Source organism: Oncorhynchus clarkii, chromosome 17, assembly GCF_045791955.1.
Source record: "Oncorhynchus clarkii lewisi isolate Uvic-CL-2024 chromosome 17, UVic_Ocla_1.0, whole genome shotgun sequence".
NCBI lineage: Eukaryota > Metazoa > Chordata > Actinopteri > Salmoniformes > Salmonidae > Oncorhynchus > Oncorhynchus clarkii.
The window spans coordinates 17,603,584-17,618,703 of NC_092163.1; the positions used below are offsets into that span (position 1 = coordinate 17,603,584).

The following is a 15,120-nucleotide window of genomic DNA, read 5'->3' on the forward strand; positions in this document are numbered from 1 at the left end:
CTTTTAAGGAGGGACCTTTTTAGTCATTTACCAATAACTTAAGATGATACGGACTTCTGTATGGCACAATATCCTTTTGGTATTCTCCTCAAAGATGTATTAAGGACATGTTAAATATTCTACATTAATACAAATGTACACTCCACAAAAGAGGTCATATTTTGGGTAACAACTCTACTACCTATAAAGAATACTACTGTGTTTCCTCTCACCCAAACAAGATACTACTAGCCTAACTTCTTCCAAACCTCTGAAGGGAGAGGGATGGACTGTCATGTGATGTGTTTTTTGTTAAAGCTGTGAATGGGGTGAAGATTGCAGCAGGTTTGATCGATTAGCATAAAAAAACTAAAATCCACAGCCATCAACTGCTCACTTTTTAACTTCAGTCATACGACAGCGGTGCCGGTTAGGGTTGACTTGCTGGCTGTGATTCTCAATGTTCAACTTACTGGACAATTTAACACATTCAATGGGATTTTAAAAGGTGAAAGAGCTGGCTATCATTGTTGACCATGAAGTAAGTCTAGTATGTTGACATTATGACATTCAATTGAGTGCAAGGCCTCTTTTCTGTCTTTCTCGCCTGAAATTTTCAGAATGATTTGAAAAGATCCTTTGTGGTGTAATGTCTGTACTTGAATTTCCACACAGTTTCCAATCAGTTCTGTCAAAACACATAATATATTGTACAGTGCCTTGCGAAAGTATTCGGCCCCCTTGAACTTTGCGACCTTTTGCCACATTTCAGGCTTCAAACATAAAGATATAAAACTGTATTTTTTTGTGAATAATCAACAACAAGTGGGACACAATCATGAAGTGGAACGACATTTATTGGATATTTCAAACTTTTTTAACAAATCAAAAACTGAAAAATTGGGCGTGCAAAATTATTCAGCTCCTTTACTTTCAGTGCAGCAAACTCTCTCCAGACGTTCAGTGAGGATCTCTGAATGATCCAATGTTGACCTAAATGACTAATGATGATAAATACAATCCACCTGTGTGTAATCAAGTCTCCGTATAAATGCACCTGCACTGTGATAGTCTCAGAGGTCCGTCAAAAGCGCAGAGAGCATCATGAAGAACAAGGAACACACCAGGCAGGTCCGAGATACTGTTGTGAAGAATTTTAAAGCCGGATTTGGATACAAAAATATTTCCCAAGCTTTAAACATCCCAAGGAGCACTGTGCAAGCGATAATATTGAAATGGAAGGAGTATCAGACCACTGCAAATCTACCAAAACCTGGCCGTCCCTCTAAACTTTCAGCTCCTACAAGGAGAAGACTGATCAGAGATGCAGCCAAGAGGCCCATGATCACTCTGGATGAACTGCAGAGATCTACAGCTGAGGTGGGAGACTCTGTCCATAGGACAACAATCAGTCGTATATTGCACAAATCTGGCCTTTATGGAAGAGTGGCAAGAAGAAAGCCATTTCTTAAAGATATCCATAAAAAGTGTCGTTTAAAGTTTGCCACAAGCCACCTGGGAGACACACCAAACATGTGGAAGAAGGTGCTCTGGTCAGATGAAACCAAAATTGAACTTTTTGGCAACAATGCAAAACGTTATGTTTGGCGTAAAAGCAACACAGCTCATCACCCTGAACACACCATCCCCACTGTCAAACATGGTGGTGGCAGCATCATGGTTTGGGCCTGCTTTTCTTCAGCAGGGACAGGGAAGATGGTTAAAATTGATGGGAAGATGGATGGAGCCAAATACAGGACCATTCTGGAAGAAAACCTGATGGAGTCTGCAAAAGACCTGAGACTGGGACGGAGATTTGTCTTCCAACAAGACAATGATCCAAAACATAAAGCAAAATCTACAATGGAATGGTTCAAAAATAAACATATCCAGGTGTTAGAATGGCCAAGTCAAAGTCCAGACCTGAATCCAATCGAGAATCTGTGGAAAGAACTGAAAACTGCTGTTCACAAATGCTCTCCATCCAACCTCACTGAGCTCAAGCTGTTTTGCAAGGAGGAATGGGAAAAAATTTCAGTCTCTCGATGTGCAAAACTGATAGAGACATACCCTAAGCGACTTACAGCTGTAATCGCAGCAAAAGGTGGCGCTACAAAGTATTAACTTAAGGGGGCTGAATAATTTTGCACACCCAATTTTTCAGTTTTTGATTTGTTAAAAAAGTTTGAAATATCCAATAAATGTCATTCCACTTCATGATTGTGTCCCACTTGTTGTTGATTCTTCACAAACAAATACAGTTTTATATCTTTATGTTTGAAGCCTGAAATGTGGCAAAAGGTCGCAAAGTTCAAGGGGGCCGAATACTTTCGCAAGGCACTGTATATTTTTTTAAGGTAATATCCCCATTCTACATAAATCAGAGATCCTCTGGGAAATCGAACAAATGGAATCCAAGCTCTCCTGTCTGTTGTCCTTCAAAGAAGACGTGATTCCAGTGGAATACATTCAGCCACACTACAAGGAGTCCTACCGGCTTGCCATCTACGCTCTGGTCAGTGGGGGTAGAGATGCCTACCAGGAGTACCTCAAAGCTGAACAACTCAGTAACTTTCTCTCTGAAGAGGAGGTCATCTTCATTTTGGACAATGCAGAGTTGCCAGTCCCGGAGGATGAGGATTATGAAGCAAGGAAACGTGAAAGTGAAGAAGATGTCAGAGCTCCCTCGACTTACTTCCCCACCGAGTCAGATGAGGAGGTTCCTGACCTTGACCTCGGCTGGCCAGAGGTCACCAATGAGAACGTGGAGACAAACATCAGCCTGCTTTTCCACCCTCCCAGACACAACACACCGACCATCAAAGAGACGATACGTAAACAAATCCAAGACGCAAGACAGGTAAGGAGGCACAATAATATAATTTCCCCTCAATCATTTGCAGTGTCTGGTATTTACTGTTATGGTTTGTACAAATTCACATTCCCGATTTGAATTGCATTTCTCACACAGAGTAGCATTTCCCACAGGTGCACATGTTGAGTAAAAATGTATGTTCAGTTAAATGTCTGTGTCATATCAACCACCTAAGCCTGTCTCAACTCGAGCCAGTTTCAAGGTAGGCCTACTGAAATGTTAGCATCACACATCATGACTGCTTGCCAAGCTTCTTGTTTCCACTTATCATTCTTACAATTGGATATGTAATTCCAGAAGGTTATAAAAGGGCGTGTGCGGATAACAAAAGTAATTGCTACTTCTCAAAACGCACATACTGTGCTGTACAGACAGTGCGCTTTTGAATACCACAATTACTCAATGTTGAGGAAGCTACTCTGAAAATATAGTTTACCAAGCTACCAATTACTTCACACTGGAAGAAGTTAAGCTACACTGAAGCAATCCTTAAGAAAAATATAGTTTACTTACCTAAAGTTACTTTGAAAAAGTAGTTCACTACCTTCACTACGATCATATATACATCTGAAATGTTGTTTACCCCAAATTGCAAGAACAGATTACTCTGGAGTCAGATGTGTAATTAAGCCTATTAAACACAAAAAGTGAGAATAAGGCACATGAAATTAGGCAGTGCTGATGCAGAAAAATAAATTAAATTCTTGCCTACTTTAAAATAAAGTAGTGTGTAATTCCAGTAGGTAGCTACACCACTACATTGCAAAACAAGTAATTAACTACTGAAAATATTTGAATTTAGTTCAACTACCACCAAGCTACAATTTTTTTTAAATTCAATTACTAGTTGAACTACATGTAGTTCACTACTCCCCAACACAGCAATTACTACACAGAAAAAGACATGAGGCACCTTTTCAGATTTGGTGACCAAGTTCTGAGACTTCTACTTTCAATAAACCTCTGCTGTTCATAAAACTGATCATTAAGCGTGTTCTTAATCCCTTTCCATTCTAGGTTATTGCTATAGCGATGGATGTCTTCACTGACGTTGATATTTTTAAGGAGATTGTCAATGCGACTACTAGGGGAGTGATGGTCTACATACTTCTTGATGACTTCCAATTCAAAAGCTTTCTGAATATGGCTAAGAGCGCAGGTGTCAAAATCCAACATCTAAAGGTAAGGAATTAAATTTGAAATACTTTGCAAAATGCCTAGTGGTTAGAGAGTTCGGCCAGTAACCGAATGGTTGCTAGAACGAATCCCCGAGCTGACAAGGTAAAAATCCGTCGCTCTGCATCCTGAACAAGGTAGTTAACCCACTGTTCCTAGGCCGTCTTTCTAAACGAGAATTTGTTCTTTAACTGACTAAAAAATGTATACAAAATAACAAAACTTTTGCTTTGTCCAATGAAATACCACAATTTTCTACACATCATGTGTGTATAAAAAAAATAGGAAGACCTTCCTAATATTGAGTTGCACACCCTTTTGCCCTCAGAACAGCCTTAGTCAGGGCCTCTACAAGGTGTCGAAAGTATACCACAGGGATGCTGGCCCATGGTGACTCCAATGCTTCCCACAGTTAAAGTCAAGTTGGCTGGATGTCCTTTGGGTGGTGGACCATTCTTGATACGCATGGGAAGCGGTTGCGCTTAAAACAATCCAGCAGCGTTGCAGTTCTTGACACGCTTAAACCGGTGCGCCTGGCAACTACTACCATACCCTTTTCAAAGGAACTTAAATCATTTGTCTTGCCTGTTCATCCTCTGAATGGCACACATACACAATCAATGTCTCAATTGTCCCAAAGCTTAAAAATCCTTCTTTAACCTGTCTCCTCCCCTTCATCTACACTGATTGAAGTGGATTTAACAAGCGGCATCAATAAGAGATCATAGCTTTAACTTGGATTCACCTTGTCAGTCTATGTCATGGAAAGGGCAGGTGTTCCTAATGTTTTGTACACTCAGTGTATATTCACAAATGAACTGTAAGAGCTTAAAGTCCTTATTAAATTGTATTTATTTTATTTATTTAACCTTTATTTTATCAATGCGTCATACTGAGACAAACTATTGTCAGGAGTCTTCGCGGATTAGCAATGACATTTGCTACACACACTTGGTGGAAATGCAGTAGTCATTTACCGGTGTGTCTATTTCCCCTGAAGCATCATCAGTGTATTAACATGCTGGATGTCATCAGCGGGTTTATTTCATGAGGTTTATAGCACAGTGCCAGGCTTGTTCCTGTTACAAAGTGTCTTTACCCTTTGTCTCAATTGGATAGATCTAGAACTTGTTTTTCAGCAAAAAACAAAGTTTCCCAATGAACGGTGAAACGGTTGTCTTGCTGTAACTCTTAATCATTCCAAACCAATTTTCTGGTTGGCCTTATGTCAATGGTTTTGGGGGTGGTTGTCAATTTGATAAGGTTAGAGTTGTAGTAGTGTGTGTGTGTGTGTGTGTGTGTGTGTGTGTGTGTGTGTGTGTGTGTGTGTGTGTGTGTGTGTGTGTGTGTGTGTGTGTGTGTGTGTGTGTGTGTGTGTGTGTGTGTGAAAAATAAATGGTGAGAGATTTTATCTCAGTTCTTCTGTCTTGTTCAGAACTTGCGAGTTCGGACAGTGAAAGGACAGCAGTACATGTGTCGATCTGGAGCAAAGTTCCATGGATCTTTGGAGCAGAGGTTTCTATTGGTGGACTGCAAAACAGTGTTGTACGGTACATGTCTAAGGTATGTTTAACCAACAATGTCCCCTCTATTGCATTTAAAACTTCAAATGTTCCCAAACTCGTCCTTATATTTGTTAAATACAGTATATTAAATAGAATATTATACATTATATAGCATACTAAAATGTTCTAAAGTATTCATGGAGTTTTATATATAAGTAACCGGATGACTGCATTTATTTATTATAATACCTTTCTTTTGATCTCCCTTTTCTCCAGCTTCATGTGGTCTTTTGAGAAGATCAACCTCAGCATGGTCCTGGTGGTCACAGGGCAGCTGATGGGCTCCTACGACGAGGAGTTCAGACGTCTGTTTGCCCGATCCATTCTGCCCGGAGACTTCCGGAAAGAGCCGGCAACAGCCACGTACAACCCTTATTCCGGTCTTCTCTTTGAGAGCAGACTCTCTCTTGACCAGATTCACATGAGATCCAGTGGGAGACAGCTTAACTTGATGAGTTCTACTGGTCAACAGAAGGACGATCGATACAACAATGGACAGATGGTCACAAGAAGACTGAGCTTTCAGGACAGACTGAATCAATCTCACTGCACCGATATGCGGAAACTTGTGAGGGGACACAGCTACGGCGGAGAGCTGCCGCAGAGAGGGAATTCCACAACGCCCTTGATGAATGTAAGAGATGACGCTGGCGGCGCTCACGGTGCCCCTGAGAGAGGCAGACGCATCGAGGACACACTGTTACCAGGCAGGATTAATCATTACATGCAGAAGAAGAAGTATGGAATTGACCAACAGCCTCTACTCCCTTTCAGCAGTGAGAACTCTCTTAGCAGGTGGAAGATCGACTCGTACCTCAATAACAGTGATGCGACCCTAGGGGAGCCAGTTGAGAATCTGCATCAGCCTGACAGTACGCAGAACCCAACCACATCATCCCGTATGAGAACATCAGTCCTCTTCAACAGCCGTCTGGCAGAGCAGTCTGAAACTCCTAACTATATGTCTGAGCACTCTGTGACATCTTAACCAGGCAATCTATGGATGCAATCTCCACAGGGCAGTCAAGGAGTGACATCTCCACAGGGCAGTCTAGGTGGCCTAAGCAACTTCCAACCCCAACTGACCCCTGCTAGATTGCGGGAGAGTCAGACGAGATTGGAAGAGATCAGACGGAAAAGGCTCAGTTTACATGAGTATGAGGAACCTGTCAGCAACTTAAGGCCAGGGCAGAGCCAGGATTCTCTCAGGCTGTCTATTTTCTCTACTCTGGAAAGAGCTAAAGGAAGGTCGTCAGAGAGAGGCCTGGATAAAAGGCACAGTGCGGCAGAGCTAGCAGGCAGCTCCGAACACAGTTCTAATCAGGGACCATCCAGCCACAGAGAGGAACTCACCCCAGGTGGTCAACAGGAAGAGGGAAACAGAGTTGAAGAACAAAAATATAAACTAACCAACTTCAGTGATGCACAAAGTTCTGTCTCACAATACGATATCACGATCAAGACAGAGAGGAATCCTCTTGATGACTGGCAAGAGCCTCTCTCCAGGACGATGTCGGCAGCCCAACTGGGAATACAACTAAAGGAACCTTTGCTCAAGCCCTCCAACTTCAGACCAATTGGACTTAATGTGGAGAGCTCTAAAGCGCTAACATCTTTGATTGGAATACCAGAGGAGAAGGAGGGCCCCACCAGGAAGAGTCATGAATCCACTGACCAGCTGGCCAACAGCTCCGACTTGGTGCTCTCCGCAGACAAAGTGAAAACACACCAAAGTGTGAATCCATTGAAACTTAGAACTTCTGTGACATCAATAAAGAATATAGAGCATGCCGATGTTTCAGTGGAGAAAATGGTGGAGAAAACGCCACACAAGGTAGAAGGAGCAGAACTCCAAAGACAGAATTCATTCAAATCCACACTTCAAATGATAGGTTCAGTGAGATCAAAGCATTTAGTGCAGGCTGACATTTCAGCAGAGCAGAGAACCATCTCAGATCCTCCCGGAAAACCGTCAGCTGTGGGACTTACTACATCACCCAAGGGTCATTCTCCAAGCTCTTCCAGGTCATCACACAATGCGACTGGCACTGAAACCGAAAAGGAACAACAACATAATTCTCCAAGCCCAGCAGGTACATCATCATCTCCTGGGTTAACTACTAGCTGGGTTAGAAATAAATGTGAACCAGACAAGAACTCTGGAGAGCAAACAAACACCGTGGAGAGTCAAGCATCAATTCATTCAGACACCAGGCGGAAACGAGCATATAGCCGGTTTGAGAGTTTTGTTTCATTTGACAACAAGCCTTCAGATAAACCGACAACTACTGCAAACAGATATGACTCGGACAAACACAGGAGTTTGTTTGTGAGACATCCCTCTATTAGTTCCATACACAGCTATCAGACTGAAACTACGCCCAATGAAAATAAGCTTGGCCGATTCATACAACGGGTGGGGAATCTCATCAGCAAGAAGTGAATGTGTAAATGTTGTCTATGATCAAGGCAATAACAGCACTGTTCTATGACATGGTTTGTATTGTAAATTAGACTGTTAAGTCTTTAGGGAATTTGCATGTATTTTTTGCACTGGTTATGGGATACATTTTATTGGAAAATAAATGTATATATTGGAATGTTCTAATATGGCAAGTGTGCGGATTCTGATAAAGCCATTTTTCCCCCCTTAGTTGTGAAATGGTCATTTAGATTGTCCCTTAGTTGTCAATCGAATACCCCAAACGTGAGTATATTACTGTCCTTTGTTTTGAGTTCATTGTAGACATTTTGTTTTATAAAGTGCGTACATGCATAGGACAATAATTTCTTCAATATAAGGTACCCTGTGTTCTGTGTTCAGCTATACATGTCAAATAAGTTTCAATGTCAGTATTCAGTGTAAAGTGGCCAGTTTCCTTTCATACATTTTCCCATAGCACTGTAGTAGGTTGAGAATGTTATTTATGTTTGTGTACCATGCTGACAGCTATCTACTGTAAGGCATCATAATTCAAGATGTTTCCTACTCTCTTTTAAATGTGATAATTAATTTTCAATTAATTTGGGCCCTGCACACATTTGTTGATATTTCAATCATGTTTTTATTGTTTTCTGTCAAATATGTAATTAAAAAAAAATATATATATATATATATATATATATATATATATATATATATATATATATATATATTGAAAAAAAGCATTGTGTGAATTCAATCAATCCATTTGTTTAACAGGAATCTGACTGTACAATATTGAGTACTTCTGTATGAAATATTCCAGACATTTGTTTCTCTCTGCATCCAATTCTTCAGTCTCAATCTCAAATTGCTTCAGAGCAATAAAATACTGCACAAATGGTTCTCCCAGTGCTCCGCGAATCACATGGTCTTCGCTCAAAGCCACCAGAAAGTCCTCCAGCTTCACAGGGATGGCAAACTGCTGTTTCCCCAGCTGGGTGTGGGTGGAGGCCCTGGTCAGACCCGTCTCAGCCGCCAGGTTGCGTTTGATACCGTCCAGTCCTGCCGCCACGGTGGCCGCCAGCACCACGTATGGGTTAGCCATGGCCGAGCCCAGCTTGTTGTCGATATGCGTCTCCCGCCCGCCGTGGCATTTTACATTGAAGGCGCTGCTGTTGTCGTTGTAGCCATAGGTGGCGTAAAGCACGTTGTGCTTGGGGTCTTTAACCTTTTTGGCGATGTGGCTGCGGCAGCCCAGCCCAGGGGAGAGCAGGCAGCTCAGGGCGGCCGAGTGGCTCAAGAGCCCCGCAAGCCACTTCCTGCCAATCTCCGACAGCTCCCCTGCGCCGTGGTCCCCGGTGTGGAAGAGACTACGGTGGCCGTTGGCGTCCCAGAGAGAGTGGGAAAGCACCACGGCGTTGTACATGCTGTCGTCGGTGAAGAAGCTGGCGTTGTAGCTGTATTTCCTTGCCATCTCTTTGATGCCGGTGTGAAACGTGAAGGCGGTGTCGGCGGCTGCGATGCCAAACTCCGGCCTCAAGTTGCTCCATCTGACCGGGCACCATGGCTGAGGCCAAACTGTCCACATCGGCCCCCATGCAGTACATCCCATTCACCAGCTGCTGGAAGAAGGGCAGGTCGTGGTTGCTGGCCAGGGTGGTGGCAGGGAACAGCATGGTCTTGGGGGCCACCCTGTCGGGCGCACCCAGGACACAGCACTCGTAGGTGAAGGAGGAGTACAGGGAGAAACCCATGCTCTGGAGCTGCCCCATCAGCTGGGCAGGGGGCTGCCGGTTATCATGCAGGGGTCACAGATGACCCGGGCCGTCTGCTCTGCCCAGGGCAGCACCCTGAAGGTCGACAGGTCTGGGATAAGCAACACGTCGCTACTGAAGTTGGCAGGGTTGTTGGCGTGTGTAACGGTTCTCTTCGGGTGAAGTAGAGGCGGACCAAAAAGCAGCGTGATTATGTTGATTCATGTTTAATGACAAAAAGGATAAACACGAACACTACAAAAACAAGAAACATGAAAACCCAAAACAGCCCTATCTGGTGCAAACACAGAGACAGGAACAATCACCCACAAACACACAGTGAAACCCAGTCTACCTAAGTATGATTCTCAATCAGAGACAACTAATGACACCTGCCTCTGATTGAGAACCATACTAGGCCGAAACATAGAAATACCCCAAAACATAGAAAAACAAACATAGACTGCCCACCCAACTCACGCCCTGACCATACTAAATAAATACAAAACAAAGGAAATAAAGGTCAGAACGTGACAGCGTGGTCCACCTCACAGCTCTTAGGGCTCAGGGTCAGCTCTAGGTAGCTTCTTGGCATCGGCACCCTGTATACTGCTTTCTCCTGTAAAGATTTTTAAAAAAGGTTTACATCATGGGACTTTTCCTATAGGCAAGCATAACCATTGAGAAACCATTTCAACAAATAGCATTATAACATTGTGGGTTGCCTCAATACACTATAGCTAGTACGTTTCAGGATGTTTGTGTACTGTGTGTGAGATGATTACATGAAAGAAGCGGACTGGCACTGTCTTAGACCTGGATACCCCATGGAGATCTGTGGCCTCGAAGTGGACAAAGTTGATATTCTCCCGGGCAATCTGCTGCTTGATGTGCTCCATGGCTGGGACAAAGCTCTGAGTCCCAGACTTATCCATGTTGTCTTTACTGTTATCTATGAAAAAAAGAGCCAAAAGCAACTATCATGTCTGTAAAAAAAAGATAGTCGCTTGTGATGGAACTACTTTATTAGCTACAAGTTTATTCAAAATAAGAATATAAGATTTTTGATAAATCTAATCCAAAACCAGACTAACCTCCACAGTTGGCACTGCTGCTCTCAAACGTGGACGACCGTACTCCGGATTGCCTGTTGCCAGTCACATCTGACCTGTATGAGGTTGACGAGTCCATACCGGAGCCAAGCTGGAGGGAGCTGCTGTCCCTGGACCTGGTGGACACCCCCCTGGAAGCATCAGAGTGGGGCTTGAAAGTGGTGAAGGAGGACTGGGACTCCGGCCGTCCATCTCCCCTGTTGGTCCCATGCAGGTAGGTGTAAGGGGCTGGGCTCCCAGGACGCCCACCCTCCTCCTTCCCCCGGGCACCAAGCATGTAACTATCCTTCAGGATACTCTTCAACTCATCCATGGTCTGTCTGGAAACCCCCACCTCGCCCTTTGGGCTGTAGGTGCAACCCTCTCTGGACCACTCCACCCTGGAGGTGGGGCCCTCATCCTGCCTGTGTCGATCCCTCTCTAGAGACACAGAGGGCCTGTGGGAGTGGGGAGAGGGGCCGATAGAGATGATGGTGGGGTTCCTTTCTGAGGGTCTGGGGCTGCTCACGTAGTCGGAGTGGTGGACTATGGACGGCCCCCCTCTGTCCCAGTCCACTGGGGCCACGTGTTTCCCACTCACCTTCACCCCCTTCTTCTTGCCCAGGCTCATTCCACTGCCATCTGAGACCTCAGAGACCTGGTCTCTGAGCCTACTTGAGCCCTCCTGGAAACACCACCCAACCACAAAAACTATACAGTATTTGTAAGTACTTTTCATATAGTTATTATATAGTTATTAATAAACATATATATTGAATTAATTAATTAATTAATTAATATATATATACATACATTTTAATATAACAAATAGATTACAGTTAAATGAACAATGCATTTGTTACACCATATTAAAACAAAAGGAATGGAAAAGGATTTCTTTTTTTTATACCATTTTCTTTTTCAGATTATGGAATAGTGATGTTTTTTAAAGTTTCTTCAATACAGTTACCATTCATGGGTAAAAAGAAACAACAACAACGTTGTGTCCAAATCCAAAACCCCATACTGGGATTTACAGATCTAAAAAATATAAAAGAGCTAGAGATGTTACCTCGACAACGAGATCCTCTGAGTCATGCGTTCCTTTTATACTCATTTGTGAGTTTTGACCTGAGATTTAAGTGCCTTCATTTGAAACCAGAGCTATGCTCGCACATTTATTTTATGGACAATTGGCACAATAGTGATGGATTGGAAAATTCTCTCACCGCACCCATGGGCACTCCTGTTGGACACTGGTATCCACTGACAACTGGTATAGACTGAAACACTTCTGCTTTCACCCCGCTGGCTATTAACATGCACGATTCAATATCCCCCTTTGTGTCAATGCAAAGGGAGGTGGAGACAACACACAGCTCAGCTATTTTGTTTGTGCCTCCAATCATGACATTCAGGCAGTTTCTAGAAAGATGCATTTAGTTCAAAAGTACTGAGAAACATTAACATATTTATCAGGCATTACAATAGATGTTGTAACTCAAACTTGTTGCTGATATAAACTATTTTATGGTAAATAACTAAACTAGATTTGATATGGCTTCACAAAACCATTAAATCAAGACTGGGACCAAATATGCTCTCTTTTCTATAATATTTTTTTTTTTCTATAGTGAGATTAGTTTATATTTAGATTAACTTGTGCAACATTGGCATACGGGACCTAGATTGAATTTAGTGCTCATGCAAGACACTGTAACAACTTGATAACAACTTTATTACAATATTATTATGAACAACTATACAACTATATTATATCATAAAATACTTTTCACTGAAATACCTAATAAGATTTTTTTTTAAAATGTAATATAGACTGCAATACAGTATATAGCCTAGCTATAGCCTACTTATAAATACCTAGTGCATTTTACCTGCTTGATGTGTAGAATTCCGGTCACTTAACTTTTGAAAGAATAGCCTATTTGTTGCCACATAGGGCCTAAATGATGTTTGTCACTAGCTTCTATGAGAAGGGTTCTATTCCAGCCCGCAAATCGGGGTGTTCCTGCATGTAGGCATTCCTGCATCTGCAGGAAACCCTCTTTATACTTCTATTCGTTCATTTTTAAGCTTTTGTCTTAGTCGGCATTCAAGTCAAATCAAATCAAATGTATTTATATAGCCCTTCGTACATCAGCTGATATCTCAAAGTGCTGTACAGAAACCCAGCCTAAAACCCCAAACAGCAAGCAATGCAGGTGTAGAAGCACGGTGGCTAGGAAAAACTCCCTAGAAAGGACAAAACCTAGGAAGAAACCTAGAGAGGAACCAGGCTATGTGGGGTGGCCAGTCCTCTTCTGGCTGTGCTGGGTGGAGATTATAACAGAACATGGCCAAGATGTTCAAATGTTCATAAATGACCAGCATGGTCCAATAATAATAAGGCAGAACAGTTGAAACTGGAGCAGCAGCACGGCCAGGTGGACTGGGGACAGCAAGGAGTCATCATGTCAGGTAGTCCTGAGGCATGGTCCTAGGGCTCAGGTCCTCCGAGAGAGAGAAAGAAAGAGAGAATTAGAGAGAGCACACTTAAATTCACACAGGACACCGAATAGGACAGCAGAAGTACTCCAGATATAACAAACTGACCCTAGCCCCCCGACACATAAACTACTGCAGCATAAATACTGGAGGCTGAGACAGGAGGGGTCAGGAGACACTGTGGCCCCATCCGAGGACACCCCTGGACAGGGCCAAACAGGAAGAATATAACCCCACCCACTTTGCCAAAGCACAGCCCCCACACCACTAGAGGGATATCTTCAACCACCAACTTACCATCCTGAGACAAGGCTGAGTATAGCCCACAAAGATCTCCGCCATGGCAAGCCAGACAGGATGATCACATCAGTGACTGAACCCACTCAGGTGTCGCACCCCTCCCATGGACGGTATGAGAGAGCCCCAGTAAGCCAGTGACTCAGCCCCTGTAATAGGGTTAGAGGCAGAGAATCCCAGTGGAAAGAGGGGAACCGGCCAGGCAGAGACAGCAAGGGCGGTTCGTTGCTTCAGAGCCTTTCCGTTCACCTTCCCACTCCTGGGAGTAAAGAGTAAAGACTTAAAGGTTGAGACCGAGTTTGCGTCTCTGACATGGGTAGGCAGACCGTTCCATAAAAATGAAGCTCTATAGGAGAAAGCCCTGCCTCCAGCTGTTTGTTTAGAAATTCTAGGGACAATTAGGAGGCCTGCGTCTTGTGACCGTAGCGTACGTGTAGGTACAGTGCCTTGCGAAAGTATTCGGCCCCCTTGAACTTTGCGACCTTTTGCCACATTTCAGGCTTCAAACATAAAGATATAAAACTGTATTTTTTTGTGAAGAATCAACAACAAGTGGGACACAATCATGAAGTGGAACGACATTTATTGGATATTTCAAACTTTTTTAACAAATCAAAAACTGAAAAATTGGGCGTGCAAAATTATTCAGCCCCCTTAAGTTAATACTTTGTAGCGCCACCTTTTGCTGCGATTACAGCTGTAAGTCGCTTGGGGTATGTCTCTATTAGTTTTGCACATCGAGAGACTGAATTTTTTTCCCATTCCTCCTTGCAAAACAGCTCGAGCTCAGTGAGGTTGGATGGAGAGCATTTGTGAATAGCAGTTTTCAGTTCTTTCCACAGATTCTCGATTGGATTCAGGTCTGGACTTTGACTTGGCCATTCTAACACCTGGATATGTTTATTTTTGAACCATTCCATTGTAGATTTTGCTTTATGTTTTGGATCATTGTCTTTTTGGAAGACAAATCTCCGTCCCAGTCTCAGGTCTTTTGCAGACTCCATCAGGTTTTCTTCCAGAATGGTCCTGTATTTGGCTCCATCCATTTTCCCATCAATTTTAACCATCTTCCCTGTCCCTGCTGAAGAAAAGCAGGCCCAAACCATGATGCTGCCACCACCATGTTTGACAGTGGGGATGGTGTGTTCAGGGTGATGAGCTGTGTTGATTTTACGCCAAACATAACGTTTTGCATTGTTGCCAAAAAGTTCAATTTTGGTTTCATCTGACCAGAGCACCTTCTTCCACATGTTTGGTGTGTCTCCCAGGTGGCTTGTGGCAAACTTTAAACGACACTTTTTATGGATATCTTTAAGAAATGGCTTTCTTCTTGCCACTCTTCCATAAAGGCCAGATTTGTTCAATATACGACTGATTGTTGTCCTATGGACAGAGTCTCCCACCTCAGCTGTAGATCTCTGCAGTTCATCCAGAGTGATCATGGGCCTCTTGG

General features: G+C 43.2%; 1 protein-coding gene and 1 pseudogene across 1 annotated transcript; one reads left to right on the top strand and one right to left on the bottom strand.

The window, feature by feature from the left end:
* The first annotated feature begins 2,386 nt into the window (after nucleotides 1-2,386).
* Nucleotides 2,387-8,038, top strand: LOC139370389 (protein FAM83B-like). Its single transcript, XM_071109838.1, is given in 4 exon segments — nucleotides 2,387-2,839; nucleotides 3,872-4,036; nucleotides 5,466-5,593; nucleotides 5,812-8,038. Coding segments are annotated over 4 exon segments (2,973 nt in total).
* A 739-nt stretch (nucleotides 8,039-8,777) lies between these two features.
* On the bottom strand, nucleotides 8,778-12,002 carry LOC139369355 (lengsin-like; annotated as a pseudogene).
* Between the last annotated feature and the right edge of the window lie 3,118 nt (nucleotides 12,003-15,120).